Source organism: Drosophila miranda, chromosome 4 (assembly GCF_003369915.1).
Source record: "Drosophila miranda strain MSH22 chromosome 4, D.miranda_PacBio2.1, whole genome shotgun sequence".
NCBI classification, from domain to species: Eukaryota; Metazoa; Arthropoda; class Insecta; order Diptera; family Drosophilidae; genus Drosophila; species Drosophila miranda.
In genome coordinates this window covers 16,937,360-16,961,532 of record NC_046677.1, presented here as the reverse complement: position 1 = coordinate 16,961,532, position 24,173 = coordinate 16,937,360, and the positions used below count along the sequence as shown (strand labels likewise).

Here is a 24,173-nt window from a genome sequence, read left to right as displayed (position 1 = left end):
AGCCCATCTTCCTCGGCTCCTTCCGCATTCCCCCACTCACCTGCAGTATCTCATTGCAAACAAACAGACGCAGACGTGCTGACCAATCCAGATACGTTTCCAGGTTGCATGTCTTCTTTGGATCCTGTGCGCCGGGCGGTCCGCCCGATGTTGATGGTTGGTCCCATTTCTTCTGCATAAAAAAAAAGAAGACACAAGAGAGAGTGCTACAGTGGGGTGTTTCGGTAATGAGATATCCATTACTAATATCAGAAATTGTTACGGATATACGCAAGCGTTGGTAATAATAATTTTCGTAACAGAAAATGAAAGCTCAACCTCCCCTGGAGAGTATTTTTTTTGGAAAAAATTATATATGTAGAGTGAGAAACGCTCTATATTTGATGACTGGGACTAGCACTATTATTAATTCGGATTAGGAAGATACTATAACAGATGTTCATAAAGATCTAGATCGCATATTCTTTATGCAGTCAGAAGCACTTCTCTCTGAAGGTTGCATCCATTCGAAGTAGTACAACAAACCCCCCTATGAGTACAGTACAGGGTAGAAGGTTAAGTCCAGTTATAAAAAATTTCTGTGGAAATGAGATGGGAACTGCAGAGGAGTGGACTGAAGCGAGACCCTACAGGGGGAGCATTGTTAATGAAGCTGCTTGTCATCATTTTAATTGCATGTCCTTGTAAGTGAGTATAAGTGTGACTGTATTTTTTTGTGTTTGTCTGAGTGTGTATGAGTGTTCTCTGTGTAATTTAATGGTAAATGTTGACTTGTGCAAGGAAAACTTTTGCAGTTGAGAGAGTTCAAGAATACGCGTGTAATTTAATTAAGACAGAGAATAATGTGCGGTTTTTTTGGACAGTTCAATTAAAACCTTGGTTGACGCTGAGCGATCTATTAAATATATGTATAGATTCGAAGGATTTGCGAGTGCTGAAACATGTCAGTTAGAGAGTTCGACGGGTTAGAAAACCAATGGTAATTCCTCTTTTCGTTGATAAACGTCATAGCAGTTACGATTCAGCTATCAATCTCTACAGAAAATCTGCAAAATTCCATGCTCCCTCTTTAACCTGGAATTTTTGCCAGTACTTACCTGTTTATCCAACAGAATCATGCTGCTGCACTGCAGGAACTCCTCGCCGCCAATGTGCTTGGCCAATTTCTTCTCCAGTCGGCAGACAATTTGTGCGTATTGCGTGGCAGTCGGACAGTTGAATGTTGTTTCGACTACGGTCTGCAGCCAGCACCCAAAAAAGGCCAAAGGATGCAAAACAAGACAATGATTTAAAGTGGGTATTAGGCAGATTGCTCCGCATTCACTTACCTTGTCGGTAGTGCTGTTGGTCTGTTGGCAGGCACGGAGGTCGGCCTCATGTCTCTCTAAATCAGTCAATCGTTTTAGTAAGGCACTCAGTGTTTGGGAGACAACGGCTTCTAAATGCGAATTGGAACATCTGCATGAGGGAGATTGGGTTCAAGTGTTGTTCTTGCTAAGTTCCTGAAGAGGGAAATGGAATTTTCTGCTGCTCACCTGGCAACGATATGTTTGACATGGCTCATCATGCGCTCATCCCGGTAGTCGTAGGGGAACTTCATCGTCCACTCGGCCAAGAGGGCTACTAATGATTCTAAACATTCGCTATCAGGTACCGAGTCCAATAGTTTACCCAGCAGTTCATGGGGACGCAGAAATAGGCGTGACGATAATAAAAACGAGAATACAAATTCCTGCAAACAAATAAAAGAAAAATAAAACTCAATTAAGCTTTATCTACACAGCATAATAAAAACGAGAGGGAATTATACAGTAGAGTGGACCGACAGTGTGATACGCTGTAATTAGTTGTGAATATAAAACTATAGTCAAGAATATCCTGGGAATTCGTTTTTCCTCATTCTAGCAGTAATCTGATAGATTCGGATACTTAGGTTTTATTGGCGTATTGCCTTTGATGCTGACCGAAAATATCGAGATATTCTATTCGCGTTGCAAACATCTAGTCACAATCATAGTACCCTTGAGCATAGGGAATACCAAATGTAGTTCCCATAGTTGGAACATGTCAGCAATTAGCTTTATTCCTTGTTGTTATTGCTGGGCTTAGCCAACTTTTCTTTTGCCGAAGGCCATAGCACATCAGCTCCATCAAATTAGCGCTAATCTCCGGATTTGTTTGCAACGATTTAATTATTTTTGCACTTGGTCCTTGTGGTCCCAAGTCCGCTCTCTCTCACATACAGGATTGTCCTTGTATCCTGCACACAGTCTCTTGTTGTGTTTGCCCTGTGGCTGTGCTTGGATCTGGGTTCGGGCTTGGTTTTGGGAAAGGGCTATGATGGTCTGTTGGCTGCCTTTTGGTTTGTGGTTTTTCGGCTCGTGCCAGAAAATTCAACTTGGCAACTGTTTAAGAGTTTGGCTAGTGCTAGCGACTAAGTAGGAACTGATTTGTATTCCATTTGGCGTTTGCAATATACGAGATGCATTTTTTGGAGAGTTGCATTTAAAAGGGAGAAGTTTTTCCATAAGGAAAAAAGTCTTTAAAATTTGCCAAAAATACACATTTATTAAGTTGATTTTTGCCACATTTACTTCTGTAAATAATCCTGATTTCACAAACAATTTTTTGAAGGTATTAAAAAACACATACTCCAAATAATATTTAATATCGGATTCATTTTATTTGTATTTAAATGGAAAAGTATGCAAACGATATTAGTTCATTTGCAATTTAGAATAAGCCAAATGAATTTCCATTTACTATTCTTTTTATTTTGTACAAATTGCCAAAAAATAATTCCAAATAATATGATTTATTTATTTTATGGCAAGAATTTCATTAAACATTTAACATGAAAGCGGACAAAATTGCAATATTTACGAGCAAATTGAGATTCAGTTTTCATTTCCCAATCATTTTCTGATCTCTTTTTAATTGGAAATATGTACATAGTTGAAATATTACAGAGCAATAATGATGATTCTTACCTTATCTAAGTCGATGACATTCTTGGGTATTAGCGCCTCGACGAGGGAGTCCAATGGCCCAGAAACTATTCTACCGTTTATGTACATAATGCCACCGGAACCCAAAACCGAGCTCTGTCAAAAGATATGCAAACAGTAAATATATATTTTTATTTGAAACTAATTACCCTCTCGAGTGCAAATAGGGGTACGGGGAAAAACCAGGGTAAATGTAAATTAAAATCAAACCAATTTACATGGCTAATCAAATGCTGGGTCTGAAAATTATTATTAAATTGTCATTTGGCAAAACATTTTGCTTAATTACCGCTGAGCGTACCTCAAAATTAATATCACATTGGCTGCGTTTGTGCGGATTTTTGGGCACATCGTACTGGACGACATCGTCCCCGACACCCACACGGTTGTGCCCAACCGATTTTGCGGCAAGCTGCGGACAAACAAAGTGCAAATTAATGGATAATAAAGGGTCCGTCCACAAAATGTGGATATATGTATGTTCATAGTATGTTCATACAGAAATTGTATGTGTATTTTACTTGGAAAACAACTACATGAGATGCAGATTGCAGATTTTATAGCTAAAATTTTAATATATCTATGAGGGGAAAACCAGAGGTCCTGTCGTTTATTTGTGGAAATAATTAAATGAATTATGCTTTGAAACACTTGAAATGTATGCTTTAGTTTAAAAAACTAAAATTAAAAATTTAAAAACTAACAAAATTGATTTAAAGAGCATCCACAACTGCTTTCGAGTTGCTGTTGGGGTGCGAGAGCTTTCCGGAACACCATCGAATGCCATGAATGGAAAATGATTGGGAATTCGGAATCCACTGTAGTAATCACTCACCTCGATTTGCTGAAACCCCATTTCCAAGTCATATGCACTCAACTGCTCCGCGCTGTGTCGCCGCCTGTAGCGTATGCCCAGGCCCCCGGGGCCAGCGGCAAGAAAAGCTGTCTCCGCTGTCAGATTGCCGGCATCCAGAGAGAAAATGCCACCATTTGTCGCCTCGAGAGATGCAACCGGCTCGTTCTCCAGGCAGCAGTCGTCGCTGTCGGAGCTGCTGCTGCTGCTGGGGTGGCGGCAGCGACGACGCCGACGATGGCGACATTTGTCGCGATCCCGCTGGCCGCGCGATTTTTGCAGCACAGTCTGCTTGCAGCGCATGCCGCAGGCGATGGCGGATATCTTACTGGCATAAAAGTACATCGCCATGTGTCACGTTCGGGCAGCCGCTCCTGACGCGGTCATGTGTGTGGGGGCTGTGTGGGTTGGCTGCTTCTGGGGTGGTGTGTCCTTCGGACGTTTGTCCTGTCCTCGTTTAATGCATGAGCATGGATCGGGCAGGTGAAAAGTTACCCTTCCTCATGGCTGGACACGTAGGTGACAGTGCGGTTGATTTTCCTCCAATCAAACGTCAATTTCGTTTGGGATTAGAGGTTCGGCTGGCCCGCACTGACCAAACAACTCTCGTATTCCGTTTTAATCCTTTGGGGTAGGCTTAGTTGACACTTCATTCCGTATATCGTTTCTCGATTTTCCAATTTCCACACCGGCTCTTGCGTCTTTCTCAATTCCTGCAACAGAAAAAAGAGGCAAATCAGAAATTGCGTCGGGATAATACTCTAGGCACAAGTGGCGTCAACAAGTTAACTTTTCGGTCCATCGCAGCACATTACTCATACGCCGTGTTGCCCTCGAACAAGTGCTTAAATCACTGGCCTCCTCCTATAGCTGCCTCAGTGAAAGTGTGTCTATGTGTGGGCGTTATGGTTACGGCTATTATCCCTTTGGGCCCACTTGCTACTCATCAGTCCATAGACATGTGCGCATCGTCAATAAGGGCGTAACCGAAACGTCCGGATGGGAAGGAAAAGGACGGTTGCCTATTACTTGGGTCGATGGCAATCATTAAATCACTGCAGATGCGTTAAGACCCAAACAGCAACCGAAATCAGAATTGATGTATAGACGCGTTCAGACCCCCAAATACCAAAAAAATCATCAATGATGTATAGATTGGTTCAAGGTTATCCATGAATAAACATTTTTGGCCTGGATTTCTTCTTGCATAGAGTAAAAGAGGCGAATCGACCTTTGTTCTTTGGTCTTGTGGCTGTTAAAGATGAACTCTGAACTTAATCGAGAGTAAATGTACATTTGCTGTAAGTATGTAATCATATATCCACATACGTATGCATTTTGATTTATGGTGGCCTTCCGGTTAGGTGTCGATACCATTCATTAATTTTGATACTCATGAATATAACTTCAAAAAAATACCTTTTTTTTCAGGAATTTCTACACACATTCACGAATTTAATAAATAGTCTCATAAGCTTGAAAAATAATAATTTCTCGCATTAAATTCTTGACCCCTACATCTCGATTTATTGTTTAATCATGACAAGAAATTAACAAATTTATTCTTTCCTGAGAAAGCCTTAAAGCAGACAGACCAAAATCAAAAAACGTTATAAAGAATACGTGTACTCTGTGCAGGCTGTGTCGGAAAAACTGTATCCCATGTTATGAAGGTATAAACACGTGCGCGGATTTTTCAAGGCAGTCCGTTAAGGAAATACAGAAATAAGAAAACTGTGGCAGGCGGCTTGAAAGGAGGATTGAAGCTTAAAACGTATGAAATATCCATTAGATAATAAATATATGCAGATATGTACATGAAACGCACAAGGCAGCGCCTGAAATACGGACGTGGATTGTGATTAAAAGGAAGTTGCTGTTGAGAGTGCACTCCAGCACCTGTCTGGCAACTGCTTATGGAAATAAGCAAGCAAATCCAATTTATATTAACCTAATTCCGGCTCGTCATCATCTTTGAGTCATGGCTTTTGTCAGCCAAAATTCAACAGTTGCCGTGCCCCCCATTCACGCGAAGGTTTCCCAACGGAAGTGGCAGCAATTGATGGCAATGCCAGAAGCAGAAATCAATGCCATGTCAGGGACTGGTGCTTTATACAATGCTCTTTTCATCTCCTTAAGAAGTATTTTCTTTCACAGCTTCAGCTTCATTCTAACTTCAGTTACAGACCCATACCAAGGCGTCGAATGTTACGTCAGTCACAAATTGCCAATTAAGGAGACCAGATTCATGGGTGCTTCATCTGTTGATGAGAGTCTCCTTACCTTTGCATACCTACTATTTGTATTTGGATTTCTGTTTGGATTTGTTATTTACATAAGCCATGCATAATAAATCATTTCTGTGTGCAATCTCCATTTTAATGTGGCCAATCACAGTCAAAACAGAAAAGGGATTACAGTCTTAGTGGTTCAACAAATACGAGAGTATCCTTTCGGCTGTCCTTCTATGTAGAATGAATACAGTCGATTGGCAAATAGTCAAAGTGAATCACGAATGAGCTTAAAATAGGAATCATTCGCCAATAGTTGTTTAATATAATTTTTAGGGGAAAACGCATGTTGGACAAGCCACATTTACATACGAAAATGCACATATGGTAATGGACATACATATATGTTATAAGGAACCACCAAAACTACATAATCCAGTCAACAGTTGTAAAATTACAATTCAAGAGGAAATCTGAAAGGGGGAATGTGCCAAAAAAATGCTCAAACAGGAATTGGCACAAAGATATAGCTCATGCTGCTTTCATTTGCAATACATTTGAATACCCTTAAAGAAGGTAATGTGATTTTGATTAAATATTTGCAACGAATAGATGAAAGTATTTTCAAATTGAAATGATTTTAATTTGGCTATCTTTTTCTCAGAAAACTCGGCAAGATTGGGTCACATTGGACAATCTATCAAAAATCATGTTCAAAACGAGCTTAACACTCAGAGTATATTCAACACAAGTCTCGAATCTATTCCGCTCTGAATTTAGTAAATACTTTTTCTGTTTTTTTAAGATGTCAACACATGTCAATTTAAAAAACAATGCATTTTTCCCAATAAAACAGTATTATACATTTATAAACGGTTTTTAAAACCTCGATAATATCATCTGATTACCAAATCACAAGTCTGCCATAGATTGTATATTCAAGACTATTTTATCTAGAAACCTGGTATCAGAATTGGAATACTTTAGCATGTCTTTGCTGAAGGAGTATATCTTATATATGTCTATATGTATATTTGTTTGATATTTTAGCTATCAGTTGCGCAAGACATCACTAAAGAGATTTATGGACTTAAAGCATAGATTTGATAGGATATAAAAACTTCGGCATATTAAACTTGTTCATCTTTCCTGCTTTTCTCTTACATAAACATATATTTGTGTGTGGTCTATCTGTGTGGTATATCTGTATGGTTTCTGGTGTATCTATGTGTGCAGTGCTATGTGTTTGTTTGTGTGTGACCGGCTCTTGCCTTATCTGCATGCATACATACATATATACATTTTGTGTTGCCTACATTTTGGGGCAGCCGTACATTACGAGTTTCAAGCTCAAGTGAGCGCAACAAAGGCGGAACACACACAAAACTTATGATAGGAACACATACTCGTATTCGACAAAAACTTGTACATAGTTAACTACAAGTTATGCCTGCCCCGCCCACATCTCACTGGACAGCCCCACATTGTTGGGTATACAAGGCTATAGACAAAGAAGAAAAAGAAATAAATCTTTCTTCCTTATTCATTTTTTTGGCAGAGAAGCTTATTATAATTCCAATCATGTCGACAGACTGTAGGATCAAATCTATGCGGAAGCCTGGCAATGAAATATTTTCAATTTTAATATTGACAACGCAAGTTCTTCTTTTTTTATGGACGATATTGAGTGCCTTGGGGGAGAAGGGTGGGACATAGTAGATGTAGAGGCAGGAAAAGTGCCTTAGTATAAGTGAGGGATATGGTAGGCACGGAAGAGGTAGGTAGAGAGGCAGGGAAATATCCATCAGGCTGACACATTTCGTTCCGTTTTAATGCCCATTACTGATGCCTTGTCTTCACTTTTATGCTCAAGAGCGGAAAAATAAAAGCAATACTCCTATATACTGAGAAAAAAGCCAATCAATTATATTGAAAACGATAAAGATATTCGAAAAAGGTCGAGCCCGTGAGAGGGGTTTGAATACGCATACTGTAAACGAATATTAAATGAAGTTCAATTATTAAGAAAATTCCAATTCCCTCAACCAACCACAGGGTTGTTTGTTTTTGTTTTCCATAATTTGTTTTTCTTTTAGTCTGTGGCATGACCGCAAAAATTGCTGATTGCTGCATTTGTTGTTCCTTTCATAGCCATCGCTCCTTGGCTGGGCATTTCCTCCTTCCCCCTTCGTCAAGCTTCATTATTAATAGTAGAATTTGAGGAGATGCAGAAAGATGGCTGATTGCTGTTTGTGCTAGTCCACCACAAAAGGTTTCAATTGGTCTCTGTCCATGTGTCATGGCATGCGATTGAGTGAATGGAATTTTAACCACTGTTAATAATCATCTTCAATAATCTAAATTATTTGTTGCTTGATTGTGAAACTCTCGAATGCTTTGCATATTTTGAGACCAAGCTGAACTTTGGCTACATTCCAAACAAGTCCCGGTCGACAGTGGGTCGGGTACAAGGAGCAGCTGCTGCAAGTGTCCTCAAATCTATTAGCATAAAGCTGATAAAAAATAAACTGATGTCGTTGTCGTTGTCGCTGTTGTCAACAAGCAGCAGCAACACTGCCAACAAAGGAAGCTGTGGTAGTGGCAGAAGTTGAAAAAATGAGCCAACAAACAAACAACAAAAATTAGCAAGCAGCAAAGTGGCTTCGAATTTCCGTTGTTCTTGGCTAAGCGTTGTTCCAACAAAATGGGGACCGCAAATCGAGTTGGAGGAATTTCTTTAAAATTCTACAGCTAAGAGCTTCATTTTCTTAAAGCTTAAATATAGCTCTTCTTTTCAATACACCTTGGATATATTTTGAAGTGTAATTTTGTATTCTCTGCGCTATAATTGATTGTGATGATTGGGACTATTTTTCAATATTTTCTGATTAGTGTTAGATCCCGAAACCGGAGTCATTGTAACTGGAAATGCAAAAAATGTCCTTCTTGCCCCTTTAATTTAAAATATTTCCACATTTTCTGCGTTTAAGGTTCTATTTAGTTAATCAGATACTTTAAGTTCTATTATCAAATTAAATTTATTCTAATTTATAATTTCGATTCCTCCACTTCACTTCGAATGGATTTGATTGTTTTTCCCGTTTTCCATTAGCATTTGATTTTATCGGCTTGCAGTTTGTTTGCTTTCACTTTGCAGGCTTTTGTGTTTTCTGCAACTGTTTTCCCTCTTTTTTGCTCATCGGATTTAAAATCAATTATATTTTTGCTTTTTATTCTACTCTGCAGTTATTTATTGGCGTGGTTTTTCCACTATCAAAGGATATTTGCAACAACGTCATTGATTTTTCATATTTATCACTATTGCATTTGGCGGACGGTCGTAACTTTTATCCATTAAATGCTGTGTCGGATATTTATATATTTACTTATAAAAATTGATTTATTTGGGCATTATTTGATGATGAAGGTTGTTAGGAGATGTGCAAATTGGAGGAAGGAAATTGATGAGAAAAGTAAAGATCGGTTCGTTTTTGTGTCGAGAGATGGTACATCGGAATTATTTATTTATTATTATTATATTATTTATTTATTTTATTATATAACTAACTTTTTTATTGTATTTGTTGTAGGATTAATCCGATGTAAAGGAAATGTTTTTAGGAGTAGTGATATATTCCAGTTATCATGTACTTTATTTGATAAACAATACCACACTTCATTGGCGTGTCTATACATGAGGGAAGAATGTTTGAAGGTATAGGATAGCAAGAGACTAAATATTTGTTGACGTGTTGATTGTGTATCCGATATGACAGACATTTATGAGTTAGAATTATTTGACGGGGCAACGCTTGACAAAGCTTCTACAAGGAGGTGAGGCGAGTGCCATACTGTGTGTCAAAGATCGGGAAAGAGTTAAGGGAAATGCTAGGGAAATGATTTTTCATTCAAATGTTTAATCTTCAAGCCATGGACTCCAGTAAACTTTTACTAAGTAAACTGCTTGGGACACTAAAAATGTAAAATAATGCAAAATATCAGCCTTTCTTCTAGCGAAACAATTTATTCCATCATTTCAACTCGTTGCACTGTCAAAGTGCTCTAATTAAATACAACTTTTGTGTAATTTTCCTCACTTTCAGTAGATTTTCCTCCTGCTGCGTTGAACAATCAGCATTTACATTAGATTTAATTAGCATTTTTTACGCTTTTGTCTGCGAACTGAACTGGGGGAAAGTGCGCTAATAAAAATCCCTTTCAAATTACATTGAAATTGTCTCTGGGCTTGTTAACTTGCCGCCATTTGAAAGGTTTTAATGAAGGCAAAGTTAAAAAAGCACTTTTTACTCGATTTTTCTCTGGCCCCTAAGCTCCGGACCCCTCGCAGAAGGACACCGACCCACCTATGGTACATTTTCCAGCATGGCTGTCAACTTTTCTGCCTGGCTGACGATTTGTACTAGAAACAGCTTAAAAGTACAACAAAAAATTGCACAAAAACGCAAAAGTTGTGGTGAAGTGACTCGACAAAGAGATACTTAATGTTCAGATCCTATTGGGGACTTACATGAGCTTCCAAAATGATATGCTTCTATAAAACTCTAGGTTCCATCCTCAGTTTTTATTCCTGGACACTCGGAAGACAGGTCCTTATCGAAAGAGGATCACCTGGAACATGCCTTCCTTATTCTGCCTTGTAATGATTATCCGCCAGCGACAGAAGCGATAGAATCTTCACATAAAAGCATACCTATTCATTCTGCATGTTCCATATACATTCAGAGCTACAGTATACCTCTTTAGACCACAAATATAGGGTAAAAAAGTGGAAAAATGAAATAAAAAAGCGCCAAGGAAACTGTCAACGCCATGGCTCTGCGTGTGCCATAAAAGTGGCGCAAAGGAGAAACCGAAATTAAATTACTTTGACTTTCGATTCTGGACCATAAAAAAATGCATTTGGGTCAGCTCTAAATTGTGTGAGCGAGATGTCCGCTTCCTCCAGGATCCCACCCACCCATGAAAGTGAGTCCTCCCGAAATTAATACAATGCCAGTGGCAACAAAATTTATTTAATGACTTTTAAATTGTTTTATCAGATAATTTATTAGAATCACCGCATCGAACAGGCCCACGACCAGGCCCACGACCAGGCAACCGCAATGAAACCCAAGCCCAAGCCATGCAAATTTCTTATCCGTCACTTTTTATGGCAGCCGTAAAAAAAGTCTAGAAAATCGGCTCAAAGTCTGAAAGTATTTTCGCATCATCATCAATCTCTTTGGCCAGAAATTTGGCAACTGCATTGCCAAGACAATTGACAAATTGATGATGGGTTTTTCCGCTCTGGCGGATGTGTTTATGCAAATGCATCTGGGATCGGTGCAGATGGCTTTCGTATATGGAAAATAGCTTTTGCTGGGGCAAATCTTTTTTTTATGTTTTCACATCAGCGGCTATTGAGGGTAATCCATGTAATAGATTGAGATTGGGGCAGAAGGCTTATTATTTTTGTTTTTGATCTTATGAGTTTCAGGGATTTTTATAAGGAGAATATCCATCGTATACTAAAATGGTATCAAAATTAATCAAATGTATGAAATGAAACTGGAATAACCACTGAAAACTGATGATCGATTTTATTTGGGGTGTATCTTTTGTATCCGAGACTCCTCCAGCTGGTAGTCGAACTTAACTGAGTTTAATCAATTAATTCCTTTCCGTGGGACATTTGTACATGTACTCAAATGTGACACAATCCTGGACACAGACAAAGAAGATCTCGCACTCAACTCCACTTAATTCATTGCATTAATTGAAAATGAATTATTGTTTAACAGCCATGAGTAAATGAGATCCAATGTCCGAGCTTTATTTTGCGAGCGGAAATGGACACTATAAGCCAACGGCAATCGCAACAACAGGAAAAAGATTTAATACGGTCGAGCAACAGCATCGAAAACTGCAAATAAACGCTCAGGGATATATGTATACGAAAAAGCCTGTAGCGACGTGGCGAACAAGTATCGGGCACATATTGGCAATCGGAGGCAATGAGGCACCCAACATTATCGACATTACCGGTTAACGGTAACGGCTACGTGGAAAGTCGACAGAAAGTCATAAATTATGCATCGTTTTCGAGAGGCACAGCAGGAGAGCTGGTTTCCCAGATAGGGTGCACTGCTTTTGTTTGTCGACTGGAAATTTTTTGGTTCTTTTATCGCGTGAATTTCAACCAAAAGCAAGATGTTTCGTTAACCGATGCCGTAGACACTCTTTCAGATACAATAAACGAAATCGTTTCTCGACTAATTATTTTTATTGCTAAGTTATGATAAAGTTATCAGACTTAAAACAAAAGATTTACTGATTCCTATTGTTCGATTCGTAAAAAACAGCTTTCTATTTAGAATGGAAGACTTCATACAAAAGTGTCTTGAGATAGGTTCAACTTTGCGGGAAAGGCCATAAAAAAAAAAAAATAAATAAATAAATAAAATAAATAAATAGTTCCATGCACATCGGTTTTATATTCATTGCAAAATTATCACAATACCCTCTGCAAAGTGTATAAAGAAAGAAAAATCTTCCTCATTTGGGAGAGTGTGTGGAAATTCGGAAATTACAAGTTAATCGAACGTTGCATACTTACTGGCGCAGTCAGTCGGGCGGAACCATATGCGATACTACTTATTTATGCCAGTTGAGGAACATTTTCAGCAATTGAAATTCATATTTACTGATTTTTTGTTAAGAAATTGCTAAACTCTGCTCCGCTGCTGCCGCTGACAGCTGTATTCGATATTCAATAAATACAATAAGCTCTCAATGGAAATCCGCACGGGCAGGGCTTTGGGTGTGGTATTCCTTGCATACATCAATTGTTGTGCGGAGAATTAGGATTTCAAACTCACTTTCCATTAAGATAATGGAGGGAACTGATAGAGACTTCAATAATTTCGATTTTGAGATCATTCCTCTCTGATGTTTTGGGACACATAACATTTAATTCTCACTTTTGGATGGTGTTAAATTATTATTATTCCTTTTGTGAATTTTTTGTAAATTTGTAAAAATTTGTTTTTTTCTAAAACTTATTCTTAAATATATTGCTACATCAATTGCCGATTCAAATATTTAACTTAACAAAACCGTTCTGATATATCCGCTCCCTAAACCGCACTCTTACAGAATCCACGACGAACTGAAGTGCGGACCCTCTTCGGGGGACATATTAAAAGCTGTTTAAAGGCTCCGAAGCCCTAACAGCGAACAGAGCTCCCAAAATATTATAATAGCGGGAAATTTCTTGTGTATTCTGTTAGAGCACGCTACCATCGAACATGCTCGATGTTCCAACAGAACATGTTTTTCGGTGGTTCGCTTGTGTGGAACTAGCACAACAGCCATATTCCAGCTGAGAAGCATATATAATATAAATAAAAGGCAGGAGCTGTAGAGATGTACAGGGAAACCATTCAAAATTTCACATTGCATTGCTTTAATTACCCAGCCTCATATGCTGGGTGACACCTAGAAGTATGCCCTACAAATGAGAACTCATCTGGTTGATGGGTATGTGGGGGCGTATCTCAGTCCCCGCAATATCCCATGGCAACTGATATCTTTGTTTGTTCAGCGGCGTTGTCAAATGTCTGGCAATGCTCTCGCCCTGCCTTTGTTTGTCTCCTTTTGGCAGTGAAAAATGTTTATGACAGCGGTTTGTGTTAGATGTTTGGGAAAATAGCACCCAGTCCTGGGTTGGAGCTGGAAAAATTCGTATTTAAATGCGAAAATAATGTCTGGGCCACGAGAAAAAGTTCCCACAACAAATTAACGAAATCAATTTGAAATTTTCATTGAGCCCGCCCTCCAACTTTGCCGTTGGGTCAGCAGCACTTAACGCTCAAGCAGAAAGGACCCACATATATGTATATCGGTCCTTGGCCAAGAATTTTTGAGGTCATTCGGAATTTTGTGCAGGAAAAACTTTTCATGCAAAAGGCAAAAGTTTTAAATAGTAGCTTAAATTTTAGATTTCTACCCAATTTTATTATGTCCAGCGGTGGCCGCCTTTGCCTTTTGCTGCTGCTGCTGATGTTTGGCAAGTTTAAATGTTTGGAGAAAATTCATTTTACTTATTTATAAAATATGCTCTGGCTCTGACCGGCCATCAGTTGCCGTGTGGGATATGTGCAACGCCTGGCCGACTTTTAAATTAATGAAATTCTGTGTGTTTCAGGTGTAAGTTAGCCCTTAAGCTTTCTGCCTGTATACCAATTAGCAGACTCTATAAAATCTCTAGACTGCAAAGTTGTGGATGAGTGTGGTATATGGTGGAAAATATTTGTGCTGAATTTGCTCGCTCTAGTGCACGTATGCTTTCATTCGTACCCTCTATCCCAGTGGGTTTTCCAAAAATGTTCTTTCGCTAAAACCTTCTTCTGGCGAATACGAACCACTGAAACAAAATTTGAGCCAAATCACATAAATTTTGCACTCCATTTTTATATATACGATGTATAGATGTAGATTGATTTGTGAATCGATGAACAAAATTATGGATCTGTGCCCGTGCGGCCACTTAGCATTAGTCCGTTGCTGTTATTTTTCCGCCGCTTGTCCTTCCCCCTTGGGGCGTACCGCAGGCAGCCACTGGGACTTGAACGTGATTGTTCAGGGTTGGTATTCCTTGAGGCAGGGATGCAGTATACTAGGGTGTTGCGAGACAGGTCGGATGCCGCCTTTACAGGGTCGACACTCATATCCACGTCGACCTTCCCACTGTCACGGCGATTGCGGTTTCGTATGATGGCGTGCTTATTGGTGGTGCCCACGCGTTCGTAGAGCTGCGACAGATCCTCGGATAGCTTGTCATTGCAGGCGTTCAGCTTGTGCTGATGGATGAGGCTGTAGACGAATTCGTCAATGCTGATGGAGGCGAGCGTTTGCAGAAGCAGGTCCAGATTGACTTGCCGGAAGGAACACTCATTCAGCTTTTCCAGCATGCGCATGAGACCCATCCGCTGATCCGGGCCTAGGGCCGTGTTGATGAACATCAGGCGCAGCATCTTGTAGGTGTTGTCCGGGTCAAATGGATCGATGGCCATCCCGCAGCGATCGTACAAACTGTCGTAGATCTCTTGGTCATTCACTTCGGTAAATGGCGCTCTCACCCCCTGCATCACACTCCAGGCCGCGTCTCGCGAGAATCCTCTCAGTGGCTGGCCCGCGTTGCACGCCATTCGCCAGAGCATGGACAGCATGGAGACATGTGAGCAGCGGAAGAGGTACGCCAGTGCCACCAGGAGGCAACGATTCCGATAACAGTTACATTTTTCTTTCTTCTTGGGGATGCAGATGCGGTGCTTGCCGATAACTACCAACTTGGTATCCCTGCAGCGGGGAGGAAAGCAGCAGCCATAACAGCTACTATGGCAGCAGGCGCACATTATCTATAATTTTGTAGATTCCAAAAAATGTGGAGGTTCCGAAATGTGTTTTCGGTTCCTGTCTAAATTTCTAAACTACTAAGTTCCCATTGAAATTTCTCTGTCTTTGCCCGAGTAAAGTCCTAATACTACGTCCAACTGTTGTCTCCAAAAAAGGGATCATAGGGACCTCAATCAGCTCCGATCAGTTTCCTCAATTGCTACTCCTTTGTCTGCAATAATGTTTGCTCTCTTGTGGCTATCGATACGTGGGCTGGCTATCATTTCAAATGAAGTTTCGGAAAGTTTTCGTCCTTTTACTTTTTTTAGGTTGAAAAGTTAAATGTTTTTGTTCCAGAACTTTTTAAATGCGTTCAAGGGGCTGTTTCAGTTTTCCGTAAGGCTAAAGCAAAGTGCACAAATTTTGACTTACTTTCCTAACTTTGTCAACATCTTGGAGTAACGTCCTCCTGGAGTCCTCCCTCTGAAGACAAATCGATGAATGCTGTTGCAGCTGCAGCTGAAAATTCTTTCGAGATGGGGCATTATTTAAAGAATTGAACTTAAGAGGCAGCATTAATTTATTTTCCAGCTGCCAAAGAGCGTGTGAAGAGCGAGTATTTACCTAATCCTGCATCCAAAGTGATGTAGTTGCAGTGCGGCCTCAGAGTGGGGTTAACAGCTGTATAATCCCTAGAAAATACATGTCAGTGGGATGTCTCAGATACCGGGATTACCAGCACATGCAAATTGAAGTTGTTTGACAGAGGGCGAGCGGTAGTGCGGGTGAGTCTATGTCTAATCCAATTTCAATTGCTTAATCCACCATGACTGACACTAAGAGCGAGGTTGAAAGATGGATGAAGACGAAGGGCTTGGGCGGTAGGAAGTACAATTTGTGTGGGGAGTGTTGGCCCAGCATCTTTACGCACCAAAGAACTTCAAATACTTGGGATTGCTATTGAATTACGCACTCACCCACACATGAACTCACACTCACACAGATACACACCCACTCATGTCAACATATCATGTTACACTTCACTGTGTGTGTGTGTGTCTCTGCGCTAAGTAAGATGTAGTTCGTTGGCCAAAAGCCCTTATCCGTCCGGAAAGGCAAGTGCAGAAAGAAACGGAAACGGCTTCCAGGGCTCGTCTCCGTACACAAAATCACAATGTTGACCCTTTTATTTCGACTGGATTTTATAGCCCAAAAATAAAGAATCTCACGCTGTGTTTGCTCGAGTTTTATGTGTGCACAGATTTTAGGACTCGGGGAGAACAACAGTTCGTCGTATACTGGCACATAACTCCTCAATGTTCGGCTTAGTTGGCTCTGAACTTTGGTTGGGTCATTCTTGTCGATTGTGGATTGCATTTTAAATGAAATGGTACCCTTTATATACATTGTTTTTAAGTGAAGGCAAAAAAAGAAACCGTCAGCTCAAAAAGCCGGGTTGCAAAAAAAAAAAACGAAGAATAAACATCCGAATAAAACCCATTAAAAGTAATTCAATGGATAATTGTTTTCAATACTCTTGCCTGGGGGGACTATGTCGATAGCAGATTCAATTCGTGGGCCCTAAGGGAGTTGTTGTCATGAAATGATTGAGGATTAAAAAAGGAAAATCGAGGTAAATTAAGCAACGAGAGAAGCTTTTTGGTAAAACATTAACACTGTTAATGTCCATTAAATACTGCAATAGTAATTTATAATATATAAACTTCAATGAATTGAAATGCTGAATACTCCTAAGAAATTGTTCATTCTAACATAAGTGCAATGCGGTTTAAATATTGCAACCAACAGAACAAGGACCATGGAGCGATGCACTCACTGCTTCAGTCAGGGTTGTGATTTCCCGCAAAAAAATGAGGGACTAAATTGTTAAACTTAAAGAGAATTAACCTTGAAACACGTTTTCAATTAGCAGTACCTTCGCGGCAATAGCAGCGGCAGGCAGGGCCAATAATGAGTTGACAAATGGCTTGTGTCAAACAAGGGCCGCGTAGAGCAAACAAACAAACAAACAAACAAACCAGACTCCGGCTACGAAACGATAAAAGGGCCAACAAACACGTCTTGTTGACAGTTGTGCGTGACTTTGTGGGAATGTTGGCAATTCTACGGCAAAGGCACCCCAGCTTAGTTCTAACTTTAAGTGGTCTTCTGACACTCACACTCGTTTCCGTACCACCACTCCAAACCACAACAGAATAATCAACTCCCAAGCACAAGGCCGCGCAATTTATTTTCCACTTTGGTGCGACGACTGACAAATGAGTTGATAATTTCCACCGCGTCAAGGACTACAACTAAAACAGGTGCCCCTCCGAATTCCTGGCCTAGTCACCGAAAAGGTTGTATCTAGCCGTTGACAGCTGAAATTAATTTGTGTCTGTTTTTGGCTGCCTGTTTCACACTTTTTGAGTTATTGATGGGAGATATGCTAGTAAATGGAGTGGACAACCGAGCGATTTGGAAACTGCGGGAATGGTGGAGTACTTGCAGATGGAGAGATGGATATTAAGTAGCAGACTACATATAAATATGAAGCTCGAAGACAAGAAAACGACGTTAATGGTTTTCAAATAAAAAATATTCAACAAATTTTTTGATAAAGAAATTGCTGTAGAAATCCGTAAATGTGGAAAAATAAATATTGTATTCTAGGGGTCTTTCCCAAAAAGCCACTCCACGGATTTATCATCATCTACTGCTAAGCTTTTAAATGAATATTAATGAAAAAATAACAACCAGCCAAATTACGACCATGGTCCCAACAACCCAGATGATGCCTCTGTTAATGGATGTCACTCTCAAGATACAAGTCGTAGGCTACCCCTAAATGTACGTAAATATATCAAAAGAGCTGTAAAAACTTTTTGACATGCAACTTAATGACATTTGGCAGTGCGTTTCAGAAGTGTAAGGCAGTGGAGTTGGCATATTGAAATTAATGAATTCTTCAATTAGTTATAAAGTATAATCTATATTCACTCAAACCTTTGAAACATCGGCCTATTGATTCGGACTCTCTTTTTGGTGAGAGGAAAAATGTACAATTTGAAGATTGAAGTATGTATAAATGCTAGTATTTTATAAATAATACGATATTTGACATATAGAAATAGGTTAATGCAAGCTCGACACTGTGCTACTGATATTTTCTCATGAATATGAGAAAGCGGTACTTACATCCCTGACACACACTGTCCATACGAGTTGGTACCATATATGCATGCACGTTTGCTGCACTGCAATTTGACTTTAATGCATTTTTAATTTGTGCATGCGTATGCCTGTGATGACTGTATGGCTGTGAATCAGTATCTGTGTGAGTGAGTGTGCAGCTGTGTGTGCTGGTGTGTGTATGTATGCAAATAGAAAATGAAATTACCGATGCGATACTTTGTTGCCTCCACCATGGCCAGCGGTATCCGGAAGCACCAGGCAGGCTACAGGCAGTGGCAGAATGGAGAATGGAGAATGGAGCAGGCACCAGAAGGCTGAGTGGATTCCGTTTATGACTATTTTATGCCAACTGAAAGTTCGTTTGCACTTTATTTTCGGCGCAGCTTAACATGCAAATTATTATTTGCACTGTGTGTATCGTGCCGTGGGGTAACATTGTGAGGGAATTTTATATGTGCTGGCGCCCTACAAAACGGGAGACGCCTCTTTTTTGTGGTCTACTCGAGTCGGCCTCCCATTCTGTTTCTGTTGCTGTGGGTTCCTTTGTTGCACACTTCAATTATTAATTTGGCTTACTTTTCTTACTTCATTTTCATTCCCACTGCTAATTGTGTTATTCATTTGTTTGCCGTTGCCCCTTTCTGGTTTTGGTTAGCAGTTTCTCACTCCAGCAACAAAAATAGTTGGAAAAAAGTTGAGTCCTGCTATGAAAGGTGAAACGTAAAACCTCTCACATAATCACGTTGTTTTGTTGAACGAATGATGATGAATAAATGAGAGGATGATACTCATTAAGTATTCGAAGCGAACTAGGTTTAAGATAAAAATGCCTAAGTTCCATGACGGGATTCCAACCGACGCTGAGAACCATTTTGTGAACGGGTCCGTCGTCCGCATTCGCCCACCCGTAGTAGTGGTGCTGCCAACCTGACATTCGATTTTTATTTGTATACCCGATACTCAAAATGAGTATTGGGGTATATTAGATTTGTGGTAAAAGTGGATGTGTGTAACGTCCAGAAGGAATCGTTTCCGACCCCATAAAGTATATATATTCTTGATCAGCATCAATAGCCGAGTCGATTGAGCCCTGTCTGTCTGTCCGTCTGTCCGTCCGTCCGTCCGTCCGTCCGTCCGTCCGTCCGTCCCCTTCAGCGCCTAGTGCTCAAAGACTATAAGAGCTAGAGCAACGATGTTTTGGATCCAGACTTCTGTGATATGTCACTGCTACAAAAATATTTCAAAACTTCGCCCCGCCCACTTCCGCCCCCACAAAGGACGAAAATCTGTGGCATCCACATTTTTAAACATACGATAAAACCAAAAACGCAGAATCGGTGAGTATGACCATATCTTCTACAGTGCAAAATCTGAACCAGATCGTATAATGATTATAGCCAGAATCAAGAAAACAATTTCATTCTTTCTCGCTCTGTCTCTCTCTAACACACAGGTTTCATGGTCGGTTTTGTCAATTGCAAAATATGAGTTCAAGGATCTCAGAACCTATAAGAGCCAGAGCAACCAAATTTGGTATCCACACTCCTGTGATATCGGACCTTGACCGTTTTCTGTCCAAATTTCGCCACACCCCCTTCCGCCCCCGCAAAGGACGAAAATCTGGGGCATCCACAAATCTCAGAGACTATTAAGGCTAGAGTAACCAAATTTGGTATCCGCACTTCTGTTAGATTTCACTATAAAACGTATATCTCAGAATTTCGCCCCACCCCCTTCCGCCCCCACAAAAGACGAAAATCTGTTGCATCCACAATATTGCACATTCGAGAAAACTAAAAACGCAGAATCATAGATAATGACCATATCTATCAGATTGCTGAATCTGGACCAGATCAGATCATTTTTATAGCCAAAAGGAACAAATCAATTTGCACTGGCTACGCAGCACCCGACGTCACGCTCAGACTGATTTTCTGTCTCTCTCGCACGCACTCTTTGTCGTGTGGTTCAATATTAACGGCGTCTGCCGGAGGAGAGCCATACTGACTTAGTATCGGGTATAACTGTAGAGTTGCGGTGTACGCAGCAACTCACAACGTTCCACCTCGTTTTATTTTACAGATAAGCATCTGGCTGTACTTTTTATACTATGAAAGACTCAGACTAAACTGGTTTTGATTGAAAAATGTCTTGTCTTTCGTTTTAGTCGAACGTTTTCCATTAAAAAAAAGTGTTTAATATTCCAAACGGAAATGAGAAAATCTCTTTGGCTACTGCATCCACTTCTGCGGTGGTCTCTTGGAAAGTAATTAACTTGTAACTGATTGGAGCAACTCCATCAACTGGGGGCTAGATGCCAGCACTACAATTTCTTACTGTTTGGTTTATGCAAATTGCAAGTAAGAGTCATGAAATCGCAAGAGGGTTAACAATTTTCCAGGTCGCTCCTCTTCCTTCATCCAGAAACTTTTCCTTTATATAGATGTTGCTGTCTATATGCATCTACAATGTATAATGCAGCAAGAGTTCGTGTGCTTACTACGGAAAAGTGTAAAATAGATTTTATATCCCCTGAAAACTGAATAGCCACATGACACATGAGTTTCAAATAAGTTCAAATTGAAACGGAAATGAACGCAAACGAACATTTGCTCTTAAAGAAAAATAGTAGAGCTTTACGCTTAAAGAAAAACAGGCTCAAATTATAGCAAGGGGCACAAACACAGCTTCATGGAGAATTTCATGGAGGGGCTAGCATATGTCAATTGTACTTGAAGAGGGCTGGCAACAGTTTTATAAATGAATAACAATAATTTATGCAGCAGCAACTACAGCACTCATAATAAATTCAGAACAACTTTTGTACATACTCAGCAGCAACAATTGCAAAAACAACAATGGCAAGTAAGTTGCATTTGAAGCCAAAGAGGCAGCTCGGCAATTCTCATCAGCTGTGCCGCTGATGCTGCCATACGCCTTTGGGGCAGGGGGAGAGAAATAACTACTATAACTATTCAAGTAAATTTATAATCCAGACCCAGTCGGGTCCCATTCCACACCTACACATCCCATGGGAAGCTGAAAAAATAAAACAGCAACGTTAAGTGTGGTATTTGGACTATGGGATACCCGGTAATCAGTTTATTATTTTGTGGATCTAAGTATAAAGTTATATCCTTTGGAAAACCCAGAAAAAACTAAAGGGATATTGAGTTTCTTTTATTATAAAACCATATGATATGATATGTCTTAATATTAAAGGTCGAATAAGTCTTTGCATCTGAGGCTAGAATTTCATTCTTGTTTCCCATCATTTATTGTTTCCGATTGTGATCATTATGGGTATCAGAGTCCCCTACTTGATACTTCGTTCTTTCTAATACATCATCATACCCTTCCTCTTACCGATCCGAAACTTTTTTATGAAAAAAGTCCAGGTGAGAAGATGGGTGTGTACATGAGTCCGAGGAGTACGTTTTTTTTCCTTCTCCTGCTGCTGGTGCTACTACTTCTGGTCCTGCCACAATAACAACACGTAAATCTGGCAGCAGCTGACAAGCAAAGAATTTGGGTTGTTACGATACCAGAAAATGCCATCGCATAGCTCAAAAATGGGCAGACCACGGGGCTGGGGTAGAGAGACTAGAGGGCACTGGAAGGCACTGAAATATTAATGCTAATAGCTAGAAGGAAACACATTTCCATGGTGTCGGGCAATCGCCAGATTGTATTGCTTGCCGAACTTTGGGTGTTGCTTAGTCCTGTCGTTGCGGACGAAAGGAGCAAACGGAACCAAGGATGTGGCAGGCGATGAGTTTTCCCAATAAATTAATGAAAATGCAAAAAGGTCTTGCAACAAGCAATTTTCCTTAGTAGAGAAAGCAGCAGCCAGCACCCGGTAAGGGTAAAAATTCAACAAACATTTTGTTCGCCCCAAGCAGCTGAGGGTGTTCTTCTGAGTGGGGATATGGCAAAAGTTTGTTTCGAAAATTTCTTCTTATGCAGTCGAAATTACAACGAAGTGCCAAAGCACAAAAGGCTATTGAGATGTTAAGGATAAGTATTCCTCCCAAACAGCAGAAAGAGCTTCCAACTGTTGCCATAACTGAAAATTCTAGTTGGTCTTCGCCTTGACACCAGGGACACCAAAATATTTAAGCCACTTAGTTTATTGTGTCCGCATCTTTTTGGCTATAGGAATATGGACAGCTTTAAAGCTTATGTGCACTCAAGTCCGGGGGCAGTCAAGTCCATCAGTTTCTTTGACCAACCGCACTGTCACGTGCCAGAGACACGTTCTGTACTTTACACGGCAAAAGCAAAAAACCTTCGAAACTTATTCGACCAAAGGAACACAGTGTCAGCCATAAGAGGACTAACAGATTGAGGACAGCAGGCTAAACGAAAGCAGCTTTGAGTGGAAGATACAACACCGGCTGGGGCCCTTGCCAAAGTATGCATAACAAAATGTTGCACATTTTTTATATCCGGTACTCAACGTTTAGAACAGGTACTAAAAGGTATATATCGTATTGTATTTGTGCAAAGAAAGAACCCCCGATACCATATATGTACACAATATTGTATATTCATGATCAATAAATCACACTTAACATATACTTTTAATAGATCTATGATGCAATAGCTGCAATCGGATAGTCATTATTATACTATATACAGAATATTAGAAATACAAATAAGTGTCAAATCCAGGGGCAACTGAGGAGCCCCTCCACCAGGGGAGCTTAGGCAAAACCGCCAAAACTTTTATTTTTATAGATCCTCAATCAACTGAGTACTAGGTATATTATTGTCGAGTCACTCGACTACTCAGATCCCTTTTGTTATTTTTTTGGCGTGAAAGAAATTCAATCGTAATGTAATCATAAATTTTTTTTATTATTTAGTTGTTATAAAAATTCAAAACCTGTCGCCAGTTGCTGCTTCTTTAGTTGCTTTTGTTGCCATAAAAATTAGCATAATTTTACAACTACCTTGAGAATTTGTCGTCACAGGGAACTACCACAAATATGTAAGAAATCATCTGTGTGCCTGGCCCTCCGGCTTGTGTAAGACATCAAACTGCGTTTAAAACTTTTCGCCCTTCTTCGCCTTAGGATCCTGCACAGCTGCTGCTTGCATCTCTGTATGGCCCTAGTCATGTGGAAATGTCCGTTTTTTACTCGTCCTGGTTTTTATCCCTTCGCTGTAGCAGCAGGCCTGCCACGTCAGAAGGTGTGCGAAAGTTTTTGGCGCTTCAACTTTGTCGTTTGACAGAGACAAAAAAGTAATGCAGGTCCGCTTAACGCCAGTCTTGGGTGATTTTAATGAGCTTTTCCTTGAGCCCGAAAGAAACAAAGTTTTGACTATAATTAGTGCGGACTGGGATGTATGAAAAATCCAAATTGCATGTCTCGAATAGCGAGGATAAACTTTTGCGGCACTGAAGAATTGCTGTCACCTTCGACATATTTGAAAAACATTCAGGATCTTTTAATAGAAAATAATCCTACTTTTTCATATGGCTAG

General features: G+C 40.0%; 2 protein-coding genes and 1 long non-coding RNA gene across 3 annotated transcripts in view; 1 reads left to right on the top strand and 2 right to left on the bottom strand.

The window, feature by feature from the left end:
• The window catches only part of LOC108161409, a 28,583-nt gene extending 15,310 nt beyond the window's left edge, over nucleotides 1–13,273 (bottom strand). The window contains exons 1-8 of the mRNA XM_017295659.2: nucleotides 12,709–13,273; nucleotides 3,844–4,574; nucleotides 3,310–3,420; nucleotides 2,991–3,104; nucleotides 1,536–1,732; nucleotides 1,329–1,458; nucleotides 1,098–1,238; nucleotides 41–172 (exon numbers count right to left, since the gene is read on the bottom strand). Of these exons, the coding sequence (XP_017151148.2) occupies nucleotides 41–172; nucleotides 1,098–1,238; nucleotides 1,329–1,458; nucleotides 1,536–1,732; nucleotides 2,991–3,104; nucleotides 3,310–3,420; nucleotides 3,844–4,212 (1,194 nt within the window). The 5' untranslated portion in view covers nucleotides 4,213–4,574; nucleotides 12,709–13,273. The remainder of the gene's footprint in view (nucleotides 1–40; nucleotides 173–1,097; nucleotides 1,239–1,328; nucleotides 1,459–1,535; nucleotides 1,733–2,990; nucleotides 3,105–3,309; nucleotides 3,421–3,843; nucleotides 4,575–12,708) is intronic.
• LOC108163848 overlaps nucleotides 1–24,173 on the top strand; it is a 155,134-nt gene that overhangs the window by 8,491 nt on the left and 122,470 nt on the right. The window lies entirely within an intron of this gene.
• LOC117188800 lies at nucleotides 14,142–15,589 on the bottom strand. The gene has a single exon (XM_033393190.1). It carries the CDS (start codon nucleotides 15,506–15,508, stop codon nucleotides 14,615–14,617), a length of 894 nt encoding a protein of 297 aa, XP_033249081.1. The 5' UTR covers nucleotides 15,509–15,589; the 3' UTR covers nucleotides 14,142–14,614.

What these genes read in the sequence shown, in the direction of transcription:
- LOC117188800 (XM_033393190.1), bottom strand. Translation starts at nt 15,508, where the DNA reads ATGTGCGCCTGCTGCCATAGTAGCTGTTATGGCTGCTGCTTTCCTCCC.